This window comes from Entelurus aequoreus, linkage group LG08 (genome assembly GCF_033978785.1).
Source record: "Entelurus aequoreus isolate RoL-2023_Sb linkage group LG08, RoL_Eaeq_v1.1, whole genome shotgun sequence".
NCBI classification, from domain to species: domain Eukaryota; kingdom Metazoa; phylum Chordata; class Actinopteri; order Syngnathiformes; family Syngnathidae; genus Entelurus; species Entelurus aequoreus.
The window spans coordinates 70364593-70380147 of record NC_084738.1 but is presented as its reverse complement, the minus strand read 5'-3'; the positions used below and the strand labels follow the sequence as shown (position 1 = coordinate 70380147).

The following is a 15555-nucleotide window of genomic DNA, read 5'->3' as shown; positions in this document are numbered from 1 at the left end:
AAACTCAATAAAGCAACTAAAGAAGAATGCAATATATATATATATATATATATATATATATATATATATATATATATATATATATATATATATATATATATATATATATATATATATATATATATATATATATATATATATATATATATATATATATATATATATATATATATATATATATATATGTATATATATATTATGGAACAAAATGTAAAGCTATAGGCTCACACAAGTTCCGGTATTGAGAAACTTACATTTATGAATATACAACTTAGCCAATAGTATAATGAGGTTGCAAAGGTAAAATTCCTTTTAAAAAAATTTTTCATACAGTGTAAATCCAAATATCCACCGTGGTCGTTTTTTTTTTTTTTAATCTCTCCCCGCGTCTTGACATAGACGTTCTGGTTACGTCACGTCATTACGACAGCGGGAACTGCATTACTTTACGGCAGAGCGTGCTTGCTGGAGGTCAGACTTGACACAACATCTACCTCCGTAAACTAGCGAGAGATGCAGGTTTTCTTGATAAATTACACTTTAGGTTAAAAAACAAACAATCCAGGTCAAACATAACAGGTTTTGGTTAACTTGGCGGCTTTGTGTGTGAGTGTCTCGGCTCCGTTCCTAAGCGTTGCATCATAGCATCTTAGCTCGGGACGGACGAGCTCTGTTGGGGCCTTTTTTTCCCCGCTCAGACATGGACAACAACTCGCAAGGCTCCGGGGGATTTAAAGGTGGTCTTGGCGGTCTCTTCGGAGGTGGAGCACCGGAATATTCCAACACGGAGCTCGCCGGCGTTCCTTGTAAGTGCCGCCGTCCGATATCAGCACAGCTAGCCTGAATGCTAGTTGTAGTGCTAGCCATAGACATCTTCATAAGTCGACGCAGCATCGAGCGCTACTTGACGAGACGCGGGGCCGCCATCTTGGAGTGGTGATCCGCTCCACTCAGTGCAATTCATTTGGCAGGAGCAATGAACTGTCGGCGCATTTAATTCATCTTACCTCACTGAATGATAGAGATATCCGATAATATCGGACTGCCGATATTATCGGCCGATAAATGCTTTAAAATGTAATATCGGAAATGATCAGTATTGGTTCCAAAAAGTAAAATGTATTACTTTTTAAAACGCTGCTGTGTACACGGACGTAGGGAGAAGTACAGGGCGCCAATAAACCTTAAAGGCACTGCCTTTGCGTGCCGGTCCAGTCACATAATATCTACGGCTTTTTACACACACAAGGGAATGCAAGGCATACTTCGTCAACAGCCAGACAGGTCACACTGAGGGTGGCCGTATAAACAACTTTAACACTGTTACAAATGTGCGCCACACTGTGAACCCACACCAGACAAGAGTGACAAACACATTTCGGGAGAACATCCGCACCGTAACACAACATAAACACAACAGAACAAATACCCAGAAGCCCTTGCAGCACTAACTCTTCCGGGATGCTACAATATGCACCCCCCGCTACCCTCTACCCCCCACCTCAACCCCGCCCACCTCACGCTCCTCATTCTCTCTCAGGGAGAGCATGTCCCAAATTCCAAGCTGCTGTTTTGAGGCATGTTAAAAAACAAAAAAACACTTTGTGACTTCAATAATAAATATGGCAGTGCCATGTTGGCATTTTTTCCATAGCTTGAGTTGATTTATTTTGGAAAACCTTGTTACATTGTTTAATGCATCCAGCGGGGCATCACAACAAAATTAGGCAAAATGTGTTAATTCCACGACTGTATATATCGGTATTTGTTTATATGGGAATCGGTAGTTAAGAGTTGGACAATATCGGATATCGGCAAAAAAGCCATTATCGGACATCTCTACTGAATACCACTGGTTTTCACATGTTTTTTTGTCATACGTGTAGCTATGATAAAGCACACATGTTTTTTGATTCATAGTTTGCTTAACAGTAATAGAATATTCTTAAATGCTATAAGTGACCAGACGTCCGAGATCAAAGCTGGGAATATAATCCCAGAGAAGGGGAAAAAAACAGTAAGCTATTTTTAAGTTGAAGAAACAATATGATTAGGTTATATATACATGCATATATGCTACATAAACAATGTATGAACACATTAGTTATCTATATATCTTAGGGCCCTATAGACTGTATGTATCTCTGTTGCTGCAACAGCAGAGAGTTTATTCTGTCTTGACACTTTGTATTGATATTTTGTATTACATACTTCCCTTAAATGATCATCTTTACACTGATTGTTTTATATGTATTTTTTATGTATGTCGCCTTGGATAAAAGCGTCTGCCAAATACTTCAACATAAACATAAATAAACACCTGAAAGTCACTTGAAGACTTATATATTTTTTAAATTTGATTAATTTCATTGACAAGCAATTCTATTATGGTCATACTCTTGTTTGTTAGCAGCTACAATTTCAGTACTATTGAAGATCTTTGCGCCTTCTCAACTCTGTGGTAATATTCTTTTCACAACCAATAGTACGTTAATGTTAAATCTTACTTGTGAAAAGTAATCCCTCGATTCCTATTTTCAACAGTCCACTCATTTGAGCATTAAAACGCTGAACACCAGCCCGGCATCTTTGTTTTCTACCTGTCAACTGTCTGTTTGTCGCCGGCTCTTCATCACCACTTCAAGATGGCGGCCGAATTTCTCGCGTCACAGCAGCCAATGCTGCGTCTACTTACAAGATGTCTATGGTGCTAGCTAGCATGTTTTTTTTAATTGTATTTATTATTTTTTTTAATGTATTTTTTTTATTTAATTTTATTAACCTTTATTTATAAATTGCAACATTTGCAATTAATTGAGAAATAATAATAATTAAAATAAGTACAAAGACAGTACAAAACAGCGCCAGGGGGTTGTAAACTCAATAAAGTAACTAAAATAGAATGCAATATATATATATATATATATATATATATATATATATATATATATATATATATAGAAAAGTGCAAAGCCATAGGCTCACACAAGTTCAGTAAATAATTTAAATTTGGAACACAGCATCATCGTTTTTACAGCTTTTTGGTTGTTAGAGGTAGAGAGTGTTTTAACGTAGAGTTCTAATTCTTTTTCAAAGGCACAAAAAAACGGTCGGGTATTGAGAAACTTTTACGTTTATGAATATAAAACTTAGCCAATAGTATAATGAGGTTGCAAAGGTAAAATTCCTTTTAATATTTTTTTCAACGGGCACTTTTGTATTGTAAATACTTGTTGTGATGTTGTCACAGTGACTGGAATGAGCCCCCTGTCCCCTTACCTCAACGTGGACCCTCGTTACCTGGTTCAGGTGAGCAAGACATATATTACAGACAGCTATCTGTGCTGTTGTATAAGATGTAAATGTGGCCTTAAATGTCTAATTCTGTTGTGTTTTTCCCCAGGACACAGATGAGTTCATTCTACCTACAGGCGCTAACAAAACCAGAGGAAGGTTTGAGCTGGCTTTCTTTACCATTGGAGGCTCCTGCATTACAGGTAAGAGCTTGAGAATGTCTCTAGGGTTTGGGATAACGGTTAATCGATATGTATATTTATAGTCCTTGGATTTAACTACTGTATTTTCCGGACCACAGGGCGCACCGGATTATAAAGCGCACTGCCGATGAGCGGGTCTAGTCAGGGCTATTTTTCATACAAAAGGCGCACCGCATTAAAGGCCTACTGAAAGCCACTACTACAGACAACGCAGTCTGATAGTTTATATATAAATGATGAAATCTTAACATTGCAACACATACCAATACGGCCAGGTTAACTTATAAAGTGCAATTTTAAATTTCCCGCTAAACTTCCGGTTGAAAAAGCCTTCGGAGGATGACGTATGCGCGTGACGTAGCCCGGGGAACAGAGGTATGCCTTCCCCATTGAATACAATACAAAAAAGCTCTGTTTTCATTTCATAATTCCACAGTATTCTGGACATCTGTGTTGGTGAATCTTTTGCAATTTGTTTAATGAACAATGGAGGCTGCAAAGAAGAACGTTGTAGGTGGGATCAGTGTATTAGCGGCTGGCTGTAGCAACACAACAAGGACTACTTACTTGGATAGCAGACGCCTAGCCGATGCTAGCCGCCCGCCACACGGATGGTCGGGTGAAGTCCTTCGTCGTGCCGTCGATCGCTGGAATGCAGGTGAGCACGGGTGTTGATGAGCAGATGAGGGCTGGCTGGCGTAGGTGGAGCGCTAATGTTTTTATCATAGCTCTGTGAGGTCGGGTTGCTAAGTTGCTAAGTTAGCCTTAGCGTCGTTAGCAACAGCATTGTTAAGCTTTGCCAGGCTGAGATCTATTAACCGTGTAGTTACTAGTGCTGCAACAACTAATCGATTAAATCGATTGAAATCGATTATAAAAATAGTTGCCGATTAATTTAGTCATCGATTCGTTGGATCTATGCTATGCGCATGCGCAGAGGCTTTTTAAAAAAAAATTTATTTTTTTATTTTTTTAAATAAACCTTTATTTATAAACTGCAACATGTACAAACAGCTGAGAAACAATAATCAAAATAAGTATGGTGCCAGTATGCTGTTTTTTTTTCTCAATAAAATACTGGAAAGGATACAAATGTAGTTTGTCTCTTTTATCCGATTATTAATCGATTAATCGAAGTAATAATCGACAGATTAATCGAATATCAAATTAATCGTTAGTTGCAGCCCTAGTAGTTACATGTACATGGTTTAATAGTATTGTTGATCTTCTGTCTATCCTTCCAGTCAGGGATTTATTTATTTTGTTTCTATCTGCATTTGAGACAGATGCTATCACGTTAGCTTATGCTAAAGAGCTTCGTCGATGTATTGTCGTGGAGATAAAAGGCACTGTGAATGTCCATTTCGCGTTCTCGACTCTCATTTTCAAAAGGATATAGTATACGAGGTGGTTTAAAATACAAATCCGTGATCCACAATAGAAAAAGGAGAGAGTGTGGAATCCAATGAGCCAGCTTGTACCTAAGTTACGGTCAGAGCGGGGAAAAAAATGTATTTCACGGCATTCTAGTCCGTCACTCTAACGTTCCTCATCCATGAATCTTTCATCCTCGCTCAAATTAATGGGGTAATCGTCGCTTTGTCTGTCCGAATAGCTCTAGCTGCGTTGAAAACAATAGGAAAATATGAGGGAGTGAACAACTGACAACGTCACGCTACTTCCGGTAGGGCAAGGTTTTTTTTTTATCAGAGACCAAAAGTTGCGAACTTTATAGTCGATGTTCTCTACTAAATCCTTTCAGCAAAAATATGGCAATATCGCAAAATGATCAAGTATGACACATAGAATGGATCTGCTATCCCCGTTTAAATAAAAAAATGTCATATCAGTAGGCCTTTTAAGGGGTCATATTATGATTTTTTTCCCCCCTAAATTGTAAACACATCCTTGTGGTCTACATCAGTGGTCCCCAACCACCGGGCCGATTGGTACCGGGCCTCACAAGAAATTAAAAAAATAATAATATACCGGTATATATTTTTTTAATTAAATCAACATAAAAACACAATATATACATTATATATCAATATAGATCAATACAGTCTGCAGGGATACAGTCCGTAAGCACACATGATTGTATTTCTTTATGAAAAAACAAAAAAAACGCCACACCATAATAATACTCCTATGTTGAAGCACAGTACAATCCATCAAGAGGTGCGGTTTCATAGCTTACCAGAGTCCTACTAAAACATTTTGATAGATTTTTGAGCGCTGTGCGTAATGTTCTATATTTTCAATGGAACATATATAATGTTGGTGTTGGTTGATTGGCAACACTAAATTGGCCCTAGTGTGTGAATGTGAGTGTGAATGTTGTCTGTCTATCTGTGTTGGCTCTGTGATGAGGTGGCGACTTGTCCAGGGTGTACCCCGCCTTCCGCCCGATTGTAGCTGAGATAGGCTCCAGCGCCCCCCGCAGCCCCAAAAGGGATAAGCGGTAGAAAATGGATGGATGGATGTTTACTTAAGTCATATTGCCATCATAGTGCAGTCTACATGTATCTCTTATGTTTGACTGCCATCTACTGGTCACACTTATCATTACACCATGTACCAAATGAAATAGCTTCGAGATGGGTAAGCGCAACCAGAATTATGCCTTGCATTAGGCACACTGTCGAGTTTAGAGGGGAAAAAATGATTTTAAGTGCGCTTATAGTCCGGGAAATACGGTAATTGTTTTCAACTCACTAAATCGTTTCGGATTATATTGTTCTAAAAAAAATTCTAATTGTCCCTGAATCGTATCGGCTACCACAAATTCCGAATCAAATCAAATCGTTGTTAAAACGAATCGTTAGACCTCTAATGGACACGCATTTCATGGGTCCAGGCACAATAATACAATACATGTAGTAATAAATCCAAACTAAGTGGGTATTAGAAGCATACTACCTCTTATTTTGGGTAAAGTAAAATAAGTTTTTTGCATTGTCGTCTTGTAACTATTCTTACAACTATTTATTGCAACTATTCCGCTACATTTTCAAGTAACCATTTGCTTGTTCTTGTTACAGGAGCTACATTTGGCGCTTTAAATGGTTTCAGGATGGGCCTAAAGGAGACCAGAGACATGGCGTGGTCCAAACCACGTAATGTACAGTGAGTATGACGTACCAGTTAGGGTTTACCAGTGTGTCGGTATCGTTACCGGTACCAAAATGTATTTTAAGATTTTTGAAAATCAAGGGAACCACAAAAAAAAGGCATTATCGGCTTTATTTTAACGGAAAGTCTTATGGTATGTTAAACATATGTTTCTTATTGCAATCAAAACATAATTTTGGCATCAAATAAGATATTAAACATACCATACAACTTCTCTTTTAGTAGTAAACAAGCAAACGGGTTGCAAAAGCTTCCAATTCGGCTGCTGACGTACGCAGTAAGATATTGTCTTTTCCGTATTATTTTGTCAAAATTTTGAGGGACAAACTGTAGAAAATCATTTCCTGCTTACTTGCTGTTTTAACATGTTCTATCTACGCTTCTGTTAAAATGTAATAATCTCTTATTCTTCTGTTGTTTGATACTTTACATGTGTTTTGGGTGATACCACAAATTTGGGTATCGATCCAATACCAAGTAGTTACAGCAGGGGTGTCCAAACTTTTTCCACTCAGGGCCACAGACTGAAAAATCAAAGCCAATTTTATATTTTTCCTTTTTTAAAACCAATATATAGGTTGTTTTTTTTAACCTTTATGGCTTTCCTCAAGTTTGGTCCCCGGTACCCGGAAGCGTGTCAGTCAAAAAATGTTAGAAATAAGTCATACATTCTTATTTTTTCATTTAACGCTTGAATCTCGAGATGAACTTCAGGTCTGTCTGTCGTTATAACGTATTTTTTAAATGTTGTTTTTATGTTTATGCCCTTTATGTCAAAACCCTTATTTATATGGCAAAAACACAAACTATGCAACATTTTCCCCCAAAACATTTCAAAGTGGAATATTTGATGTGAAGTAATTGGAACCTTAAATAGGTCAATAATTCATAACAATAAAAAAATAAAAAGAATAAGTGTTGAAAATAAGCCAAATTTCTATTTTTTTTTACTTTTAACGCTTAAGTCTGTAGATCTGTTGATTATAAGATTTCATAATTTTTTCATTTTTTGTTTGTTTGTTTGTTTGATGCCCTTTTTGTGAAAGAAAACTATGTTTCGCACAAAATATGCAATATTTTCCCCCCAAAATATTTCAAAGTGGAATTGTTCCAGTGAAGTAATTGGAGCCTTCAATAGGTAACAGTCCGCATGGCAGCTTTGTGTTATTAGTGTCAACATTGCAACTTTTTCTTGTTACATTTCACCTGTTTACTGTTTTATTACACTTTTTCATGTTTTACAATTTTTTTGTAGTATTTTCAGAATGTGCCGGGGGCCGTTAACAAATTAGCTGGGGGCCACAAATGGCCCTCGGGCCGCACTTTGGACATTTCCTGAGTTACAGGATCATGCATTGGTCATAATTAAAGTCCTTCTGTGTCCAGGGTCGTATTTCCTGAGCTTGTAAACAATAATAAAATGACAATAGGTTTTGTGATAATAAAAATAGTATTGACTCTATATGGCTATTATGCTTGGTATCGTTACAGTCGATATTTATATACCATACCTATGGCGTCACATTAGTACCAAAAATCCAAGCGCGTAAAAACTGTTATCGCGCGCTGATTCTCCACTTCGTGCGCGCGCGCGCGACACCCTTTTGCGTGCGCGTGGTGCCTTTCTGCGCGCGCGCTCTCGGTCTGTGCGCTGTCATGTTTCATTTTGGTACTTTGGGGGCGGGCATGCTTCTTTCTGATTGGCTTTGAAAAAAAATAAAAATAAAAAAATAAAAATACAACTTCAAGTAGGTTGTAAAAAAAGGCAGATGAAGTGAAACTATAGCAATGCTTTTCTTTACACTCTCTCATGCACACAGATACTCATGTTATGAGAAGTATATTGTTTCAAAAATATTAACATTAATTGTTGATATTTTAAACATCTTTCAGATTACATTGCTCGAATTCAAAAACCACTTTACTACACAAATATTAGGCCCAATGTGCAGGATTATTCTATTAGTATTAGTTGTTTTTATGTTTTATCATATCTTAGCTTATTTTTATGTTTTATCTTATCTTAGCCTATTTTTATATGGTCTTATTATATTTATATTTCAGTTTTTATTGTATTTTATTTTATTTTATAGTTTTTCATATTGTAGTTTATTTTTATGTTTGATTATATCTTATCTTATTTCATATTATTTTTGGACTTTTACCTGATGTGTATTTTAGTTATTTTTAATCCATTTATTTGATCATCTAGTGTTTCCTCAAAGAGCCCTCTGGATCTCCACGTCCAGAGGGTTCCTGTGATTGGCTATTGTCATTGTGTTATTATTATTGTTGTTGTTGTTGTTTGTTTATTTTTATGTACATGTTTGACTGTCTTCATGGGGTGTGGGTGTTATTTCTCATTTTGTTTTTAACTATGTAAAGCACTTTGAGCTGCATTTTAAATGTATGAAAAGTGTTTTATAAATAAAAATTTATTATTATTATTTTTAGTAATAGTACCCTTACAATCACTCCAAACCAGTTCAATAACTTACCTCTTTTTCAGCCAACATTTTTTTATCCACTTCTTCCTCCGTAAATCTTGATACATATTGACGATGACCCGCCCTGCTATACTTCTGATTGCTCAAAGCCAATCAGAAAGGAGGGGCGGTCTAAGCATGCCCGCCCCCAAAGTACCAAAATGAAACATGACAGCGCACAGACCGAGACAGCGCGCGCGCGCAAAACGAGACAGCGCGCGCGCGCAAAACGAGACAGCGCGCGCACAGAAAGGCACCGCGCGCACGCAAGAAGGCGCCGCACGCGCGCACAAAGGCACCACGCGCGCGCGAAAGGGTGTCGCGCGCGCACGAAGTGGAGAATCAGCACGCGATAACAGTTTTTACGCGCTTGGATTTTTGGTACTAATGTGACGCCATACCATACCAACTTTATTTATAAAGCCCTTTAAAAACAACCACAGTTGAAGAACAAAGGGCTGTACACCACAAAGAAATACAGGCGAAGGACATACTAAAAAATAACATTTAAAACAGGTAAAATAAACATTGAAAAAGCAAATACAAATTATCCTAAGAACAATTTGTTAGATAAAAAGCAGTTAAAAAAGTTAAAAACAGTTTAAAGTCTCATGCTGGGTTAAAAGCCAGTGAATAAAAATGGAGCCACTATGGCGGTTGGTGACTCTTGGTTTAGGGCAGGGGTGGGCAATTAATTTTTACCGGGGGCCGCATGAGCAACCCGAGCACTGCTGGAGGGCCACATCGACAATATTTCAATTCAATTTTGCTCAATATTATTTTTGATGTATACCGTAAGATTAATAATAATAATAATAATTAATAATAATAGTAATACTTCAACATATTGTGTGTAACAGCATTCCATGACTCATATAAATAAATTGACATTAATAATAAATGACAGTAAAATAAGCACACGTATGACTGAGGAGTCATAGTGTAACTTTGTGTGGTGTTTGAGTTGTCCGACTTTTTGTGTGGCCATAAACGCACCAGTGGTTTAGTGGTATGCGTGTTGGTGACAGATGACAAGTTGGTTTTGGCCTGGTTTGTACGGCAGAAAATGACTAGTTTTTCGAGATAGAAGTGTTTTACTCATGTTTTTGGTGTGGTTATGTCCGAATATAAACAGTTTTGCTCAATAAAGTGATCGATATAATTCCTGGCCTCGAAGCATCTGGATAGACGTTACAATAATTGAACGGTGTTCAATTGAACGGTGTTGACGAACACCGTTAGGGCCGCTTGTTGTCACTGTCACTCAAAGTTGCATTGGAAAATTACATAAAATAAATATGTTTATTTTGTTTAGAATTCAGATGGGATTTGATTTGGTGCGCGGCATATATTTGCTGTGCGCAGCGGACGCTTGAGCAGTGCGCAATTGCGCAGGCACGCACCTTAGAGGGAACGTTGCTTGGCAGTCCATGTCTTGTTGAAAACACGCCATTCCTCATCAACTTTTCTCATTTTAGCGTCTCGGGTGTAAACCGTGCATCACTTGTCGATGCATGTGCACCTTCACTCGCAGGTTACACACGGACACACGCCCATAAATAACACTTTTCAAAATAAAAGCAGCACAGTTGTATCGCGCGCACGACATAGATGTTTTTTCAACTTTATTTTGTAATTTGTGATTGCAGCTGTTCACATTCATTCACAATCACGCACACGCATACGTCCACACGGAAGTAATACAAATAACGCTTTTCAAAACAAAAGCAGCACCGTTGTATTGTACACTCGACATAGATACTTTTTAAAATTTATTTTGTAAGTTATAATTGGCCTCACGCGGGCCGGACAGGGACGCACAAAGGGCCGGATGTGGCCCGCGGGCCGCAGAATGCCCAGGTCTGGTTTAGGGGGACAGGCAAAAGTTAAGTCGGAGAAAATGCGGTAGTTTATAAATTAATTATGACCGTGACCGTGACAAAGTGTCTTTTGATGTTGTCTTGCCAGGATAATCAACATGGTGACCAGGCAAGGTGCTTCATGGGCCAACACTTTGGGATCTGTTGGTAAGCAACATAATCGGGATGTTTGTGTCGCCTTTTGCTGAATTTAATATTCAAATGTGTCTGTATTCCAGCCTTGTTGTTTTGTGTCGCTTTTTGCTGAATTTAATATTCAAATGTGTCTGTATTCCAGCCTTGTTGTACAGTGCATTTGGTGTGGTGATAGAGAAGGCCCGAGGAGCTGAGGATGACATCAACACAGTAGCCGCTGGCACGCTAACGGGGGTTCTCTTCAAATCAGCTAGTAGGTGTCTTTTCACATAGGGATGGACAATTAATCACATTTTAATCACAGTTTCGATTTTGGCCTTGTAAAAATATTACACCCGAAACACTTATGGGCTGCGCATTGTGCATGTGAATTCCTGAATTTGTTAAAGTGACATGGATGAGTGAGTGCAGTGTTTCCGATAAACTGCCAAGATACCTGTGGCGGTGGGGGCGTGGCTATGGGCGTGGTCACCATGACATCATCGAGTAATTTGCATAATTTACTACAATGATATGATTTTCTCTAAAAAGGCTCAAAAAATGTATACTTAGTAATTAATAATAACAGTTTTGTTTTCAATCCAATCCAATCCACTTTATTTATATAGCACATTTACACAACAAGAATGTTTCCAAAGTGCTGCACAGCCATGTTAAAAACAATATTAAAAACAATATTATGCTACACCAATGACTGAATAAAAACAAAGAATAAATGAATAGAAAACCAATACAGAGACAATATAAAAAATAAATATGATTAAAAACGATTTTTAAAGGGTAAAACCAATTAAAACAGTAAAATAGACATAAAAATCTATAAAAAACACACAGGACAACAGAGGACAGAAGACCACACAACTCACGTAGTGTTAAAAGCCAAAGAATAAAAGTGGGTCTTAAGACGAGACTTAAAACACTCCACTGTGGAAGCAGTTTGAACATGTTTTAAACATCCATCCATCCATCCATCCATCCATTTTACAATATAATTACAACACTTTATGTACATATTTATATACAGATTTGAACAATAAGTTATTCACTGAAATATATTTATTAATTGTGGTTCTAACAAAAAAAATATATCTTATAAAAATATAAAAGCTAAAATGTCTCTTTAAGCTCTGCCCCTTTAATTAGTGCATACTAAATAATTTAACTTTAGCCTACTACTGCAACCATATTATTTACCAGCAACATAAAGTGAAACAGAGGCAGAGGTGTCCTGCCACAGTCAGTAACAAATAAACAGAAGTGGTGGTAGATAGACACGAAGCTTCATCAAACATCTGATCCACTGAACAAAGAGCTCCAAAAATCTTGATCCTACACTTCTCTTTTGTAAAGTAAATCTGAACAGCCTATATGGGCATCTACATCAACTATATGATTTGCCTGAGAAGCTGGACAGGACAAAAAAAACAAACATTAAAAAAAAAAAAAAAAATCTATTTGTGGCGGCCTTAATTCTTTCTTGGCGGGCCGCCACAAATAAATGAATGTGTGGGAAACACTGGAGTGTATGAGTGAAAACAAGACCACTTCTTCTACAAGTTTGAGAATTGTTTTTTATATTCATTATTCATATCCACTTGTCAGTTTTTTATCATTACATGATGCCTTTATCTCTATTTTTACATTTTGATAGAGGGAGGTATTTTTTTTAATGATTAATTAATTTTTTTTACGTTATCTACACTACCGTTCAAAAGTTTGGGGTCACCCAAACAATTTTGTGGAATAGCCTTCATTTCTAAGAACAAGAAAGACTGTCGAGTTTCAGATGAAAGTTCTCTTTTTCTGGCCATTTTGAGCGTTTAATTGACCCCACAAATGTGATGCTCCAGAAAGTCAATCTGCTCAAAGGAAGGTCAGTTTTGTAGCTTCTGTAACGAGCTAAACTGTTTCCAGATGTGTGAACATGATTGCACAAGGGTTTTCTAATCATCAATTAGCCTTCTGAGCCAATGAGCAAACACATTGTACCATTAGAACACTGGAGTGATAGTTGCTGGAAATGGGCCTCTATACACCTATGTAGATATTGCACCAAAAAAACAGACATTTGCAGCTAGAATAGTCATTTACCACATTAGCAATGGATAGAGTGTATTTCTTTAAAGTTAAGACTAGTTTAAAGTTATCTTCATTGAAAAGTACAGTGCTTTTCCTTAAAAAATAAGGACATTTCAATGTGACCCCAAACTTTTGAACGGTAGTGTACATGTATATGCTGTATCGGGACAGATCCATTAAGAGTTTGAACAGAAATATGTCGTATAGGAATTAACTACACACAATAACACATTAACAAAATGCTGTGTCACATGAATGATTTTTAAAGTACCGGTAATACCTTTGTGACATGAAAAAAACCACAAGTAATGTACAAAAACATGGTGTTTACTTTTGGATATCAATACAAAACTCAAAGTTTGGCTAATGAAGATGAAGTTTAATAACAACCTTTCTTCTTCTCCAACGCCTGCAGTTGTGCAACACTTAGGCCAGGAGTCGGCAACCCAAAATGTTGAAAGAGCCATATTGGAGCAAAAATACAAAAACAAATTTGTCTGGCGCCGCAACAAATTAAAAGCCATATTACATACAGATAGTGTGTCTTGAGATATACATTGAATTGAGATGATTTACAGGAAACTAAATGAGCTCAAATATAGCTACAAATGAGGCATAATGGTGCAATATGTACATATAGCTTGCCTAAATAGCATGTTAGCATTGATTAGCTTGCAGTCATGCAGTGACCAAATGTGTCTGATTAGCACTCCACACAAGTCAATAACATCAACAAAACTCACCTTTGTGCATTCACGCACAACATTAAAAGTTTGGTGGACAAAATGAGACAGAAAAAGAAGTGGCATAAAAACACGTCCTAGAAAGTCGGAGAAAGTTATATATGTAAACAAACTAAGGTGAGTTCAAGGACCGCAAAAATTAGTAGGACAAAACGGCGCTCGCCAAATACTCGACTCAGTGAAGCATGTTTAATATACAGTGTGCTTTATAACAATTAGGGAGGTTTGTGTCATGTTTGTCCTCCTACAGAAAACATATTAAAACAAAAATATATAATTTTTCCCCTCATCTGTTTCCATTTTTCATACATTTTTTAAAAAGCTTCAGAGAGCCACTAGGGCGGCGCTAAAGAGCCGCATGCGGCTCTAGAGCCGCGGGTTGCCGACCCCTGACTTAGGCCAACAAAAATAAAGAGTGACACCTCTCACAGCGAATACACAATCTTCACAGCTTACGTTCAATTTGATGAGATGACAAATTATTTTAGCTAGTATTGATGTTATTTGAACACTGATACAGTTTGCATTATCAGTGTTGCCTAAAATGCATGAATAAATGACGATTTTTCGGTAATTAAACAATTAGAAGGTATTACTAACAGTCTGGAATTTTACCGCGGATTATCATTATACCGTTTACCTTTACATCCCCAGTTTATTTGTTACTCATTTATATCCATCCATCCATCCATCCATTTTCTACCGCTTGTTCCATTTGGGGTCGCGGGGGGTGCTGGAGCCTATCTCAGCTGCATTCGGGCGGATGGCGGGGTACACCCTGGACAAGTCGCCACCTCATCACAGGGCCAACACAGATAGACAAACAACATTCACACACTAGGGCCAATGTACTCCCACGCAGTCACGGGGAGAACATGCTAATTTATATCCAGTTATTTTAAATCAAACTTAAAGTTGAGTTTTTGTGGTACAATAAATACTCATGTTTTCGAACAATTGTGAATAATCACGTTTATTATTCATGATTTCAATATCAATCCAAAATTCTGGTGATTATTATTTTGGTCATAATCCTCCAGCCTTAGTTTCATGTCAAATTTGTGTCAGAAGTGTGCGGACTTACAGTATGCGATGAGATCCAGAACCAAATATTTTTTTGATGTTTGTAGGTGGTCTGAAGGGAGTTGCCCGCGGGGGTCTGGCCGGTTTGGCCTTGTCTAGTGCCTACGCCATCTACAACAACTGGGAACACCTGACCGGAACGTCGTCGTCAACCTCCAGGATGTACTGAGCACCCCCATGGCGCCCCTTCCCCACCTCCGCCTCTGACATTAGGGCCAAAAGTATCCCCAGCAAAGACGACTCAGACCCCGTCAACACTTTCCAGGGCGGGATGCTAGGCATGCATGGTTCCACACATGATTGGCAGCACGTGGCTCAAGGACCTCCAGGCGAGCTGCAAGTGGACCTTGGTAACATTGAACTCTGCCTTACAGTCAGTGCTACTGTGATATTTATGAAAAATTAATGGTTATTAATGGTCATTATTAGTCTCCATAATAAATTATGGCAAATTCTTCCCCACCATGAAAAAACAGCAGTCATCTATTTTTAAAAATACTTTATTGTAAAAGCAGAGGCT

At 37.7% G+C, this 15555-nt stretch overlaps 1 protein-coding gene across 1 annotated transcript; it reads left to right on the top strand.

The window, feature by feature from the left end:
- Positions 1–418: 418 nt before the first annotated feature.
- timm23a (translocase of inner mitochondrial membrane 23 homolog a (yeast)) lies at positions 419–15501 on the top strand. Its single transcript, XM_062057230.1, has 7 exons — positions 419–806; positions 3251–3309; positions 3404–3497; positions 6539–6623; positions 11084–11142; positions 11273–11383; positions 15083–15501. The coding sequence occupies exons 1-7, from the start codon at positions 701–703 to the stop codon at positions 15202–15204; spliced, it is 636 nt and encodes a 211-aa protein (XP_061913214.1). The 5' UTR covers positions 419–700; the 3' UTR covers positions 15205–15501.
- The last annotated feature ends 54 nt before the right edge of the window (positions 15502–15555 follow it).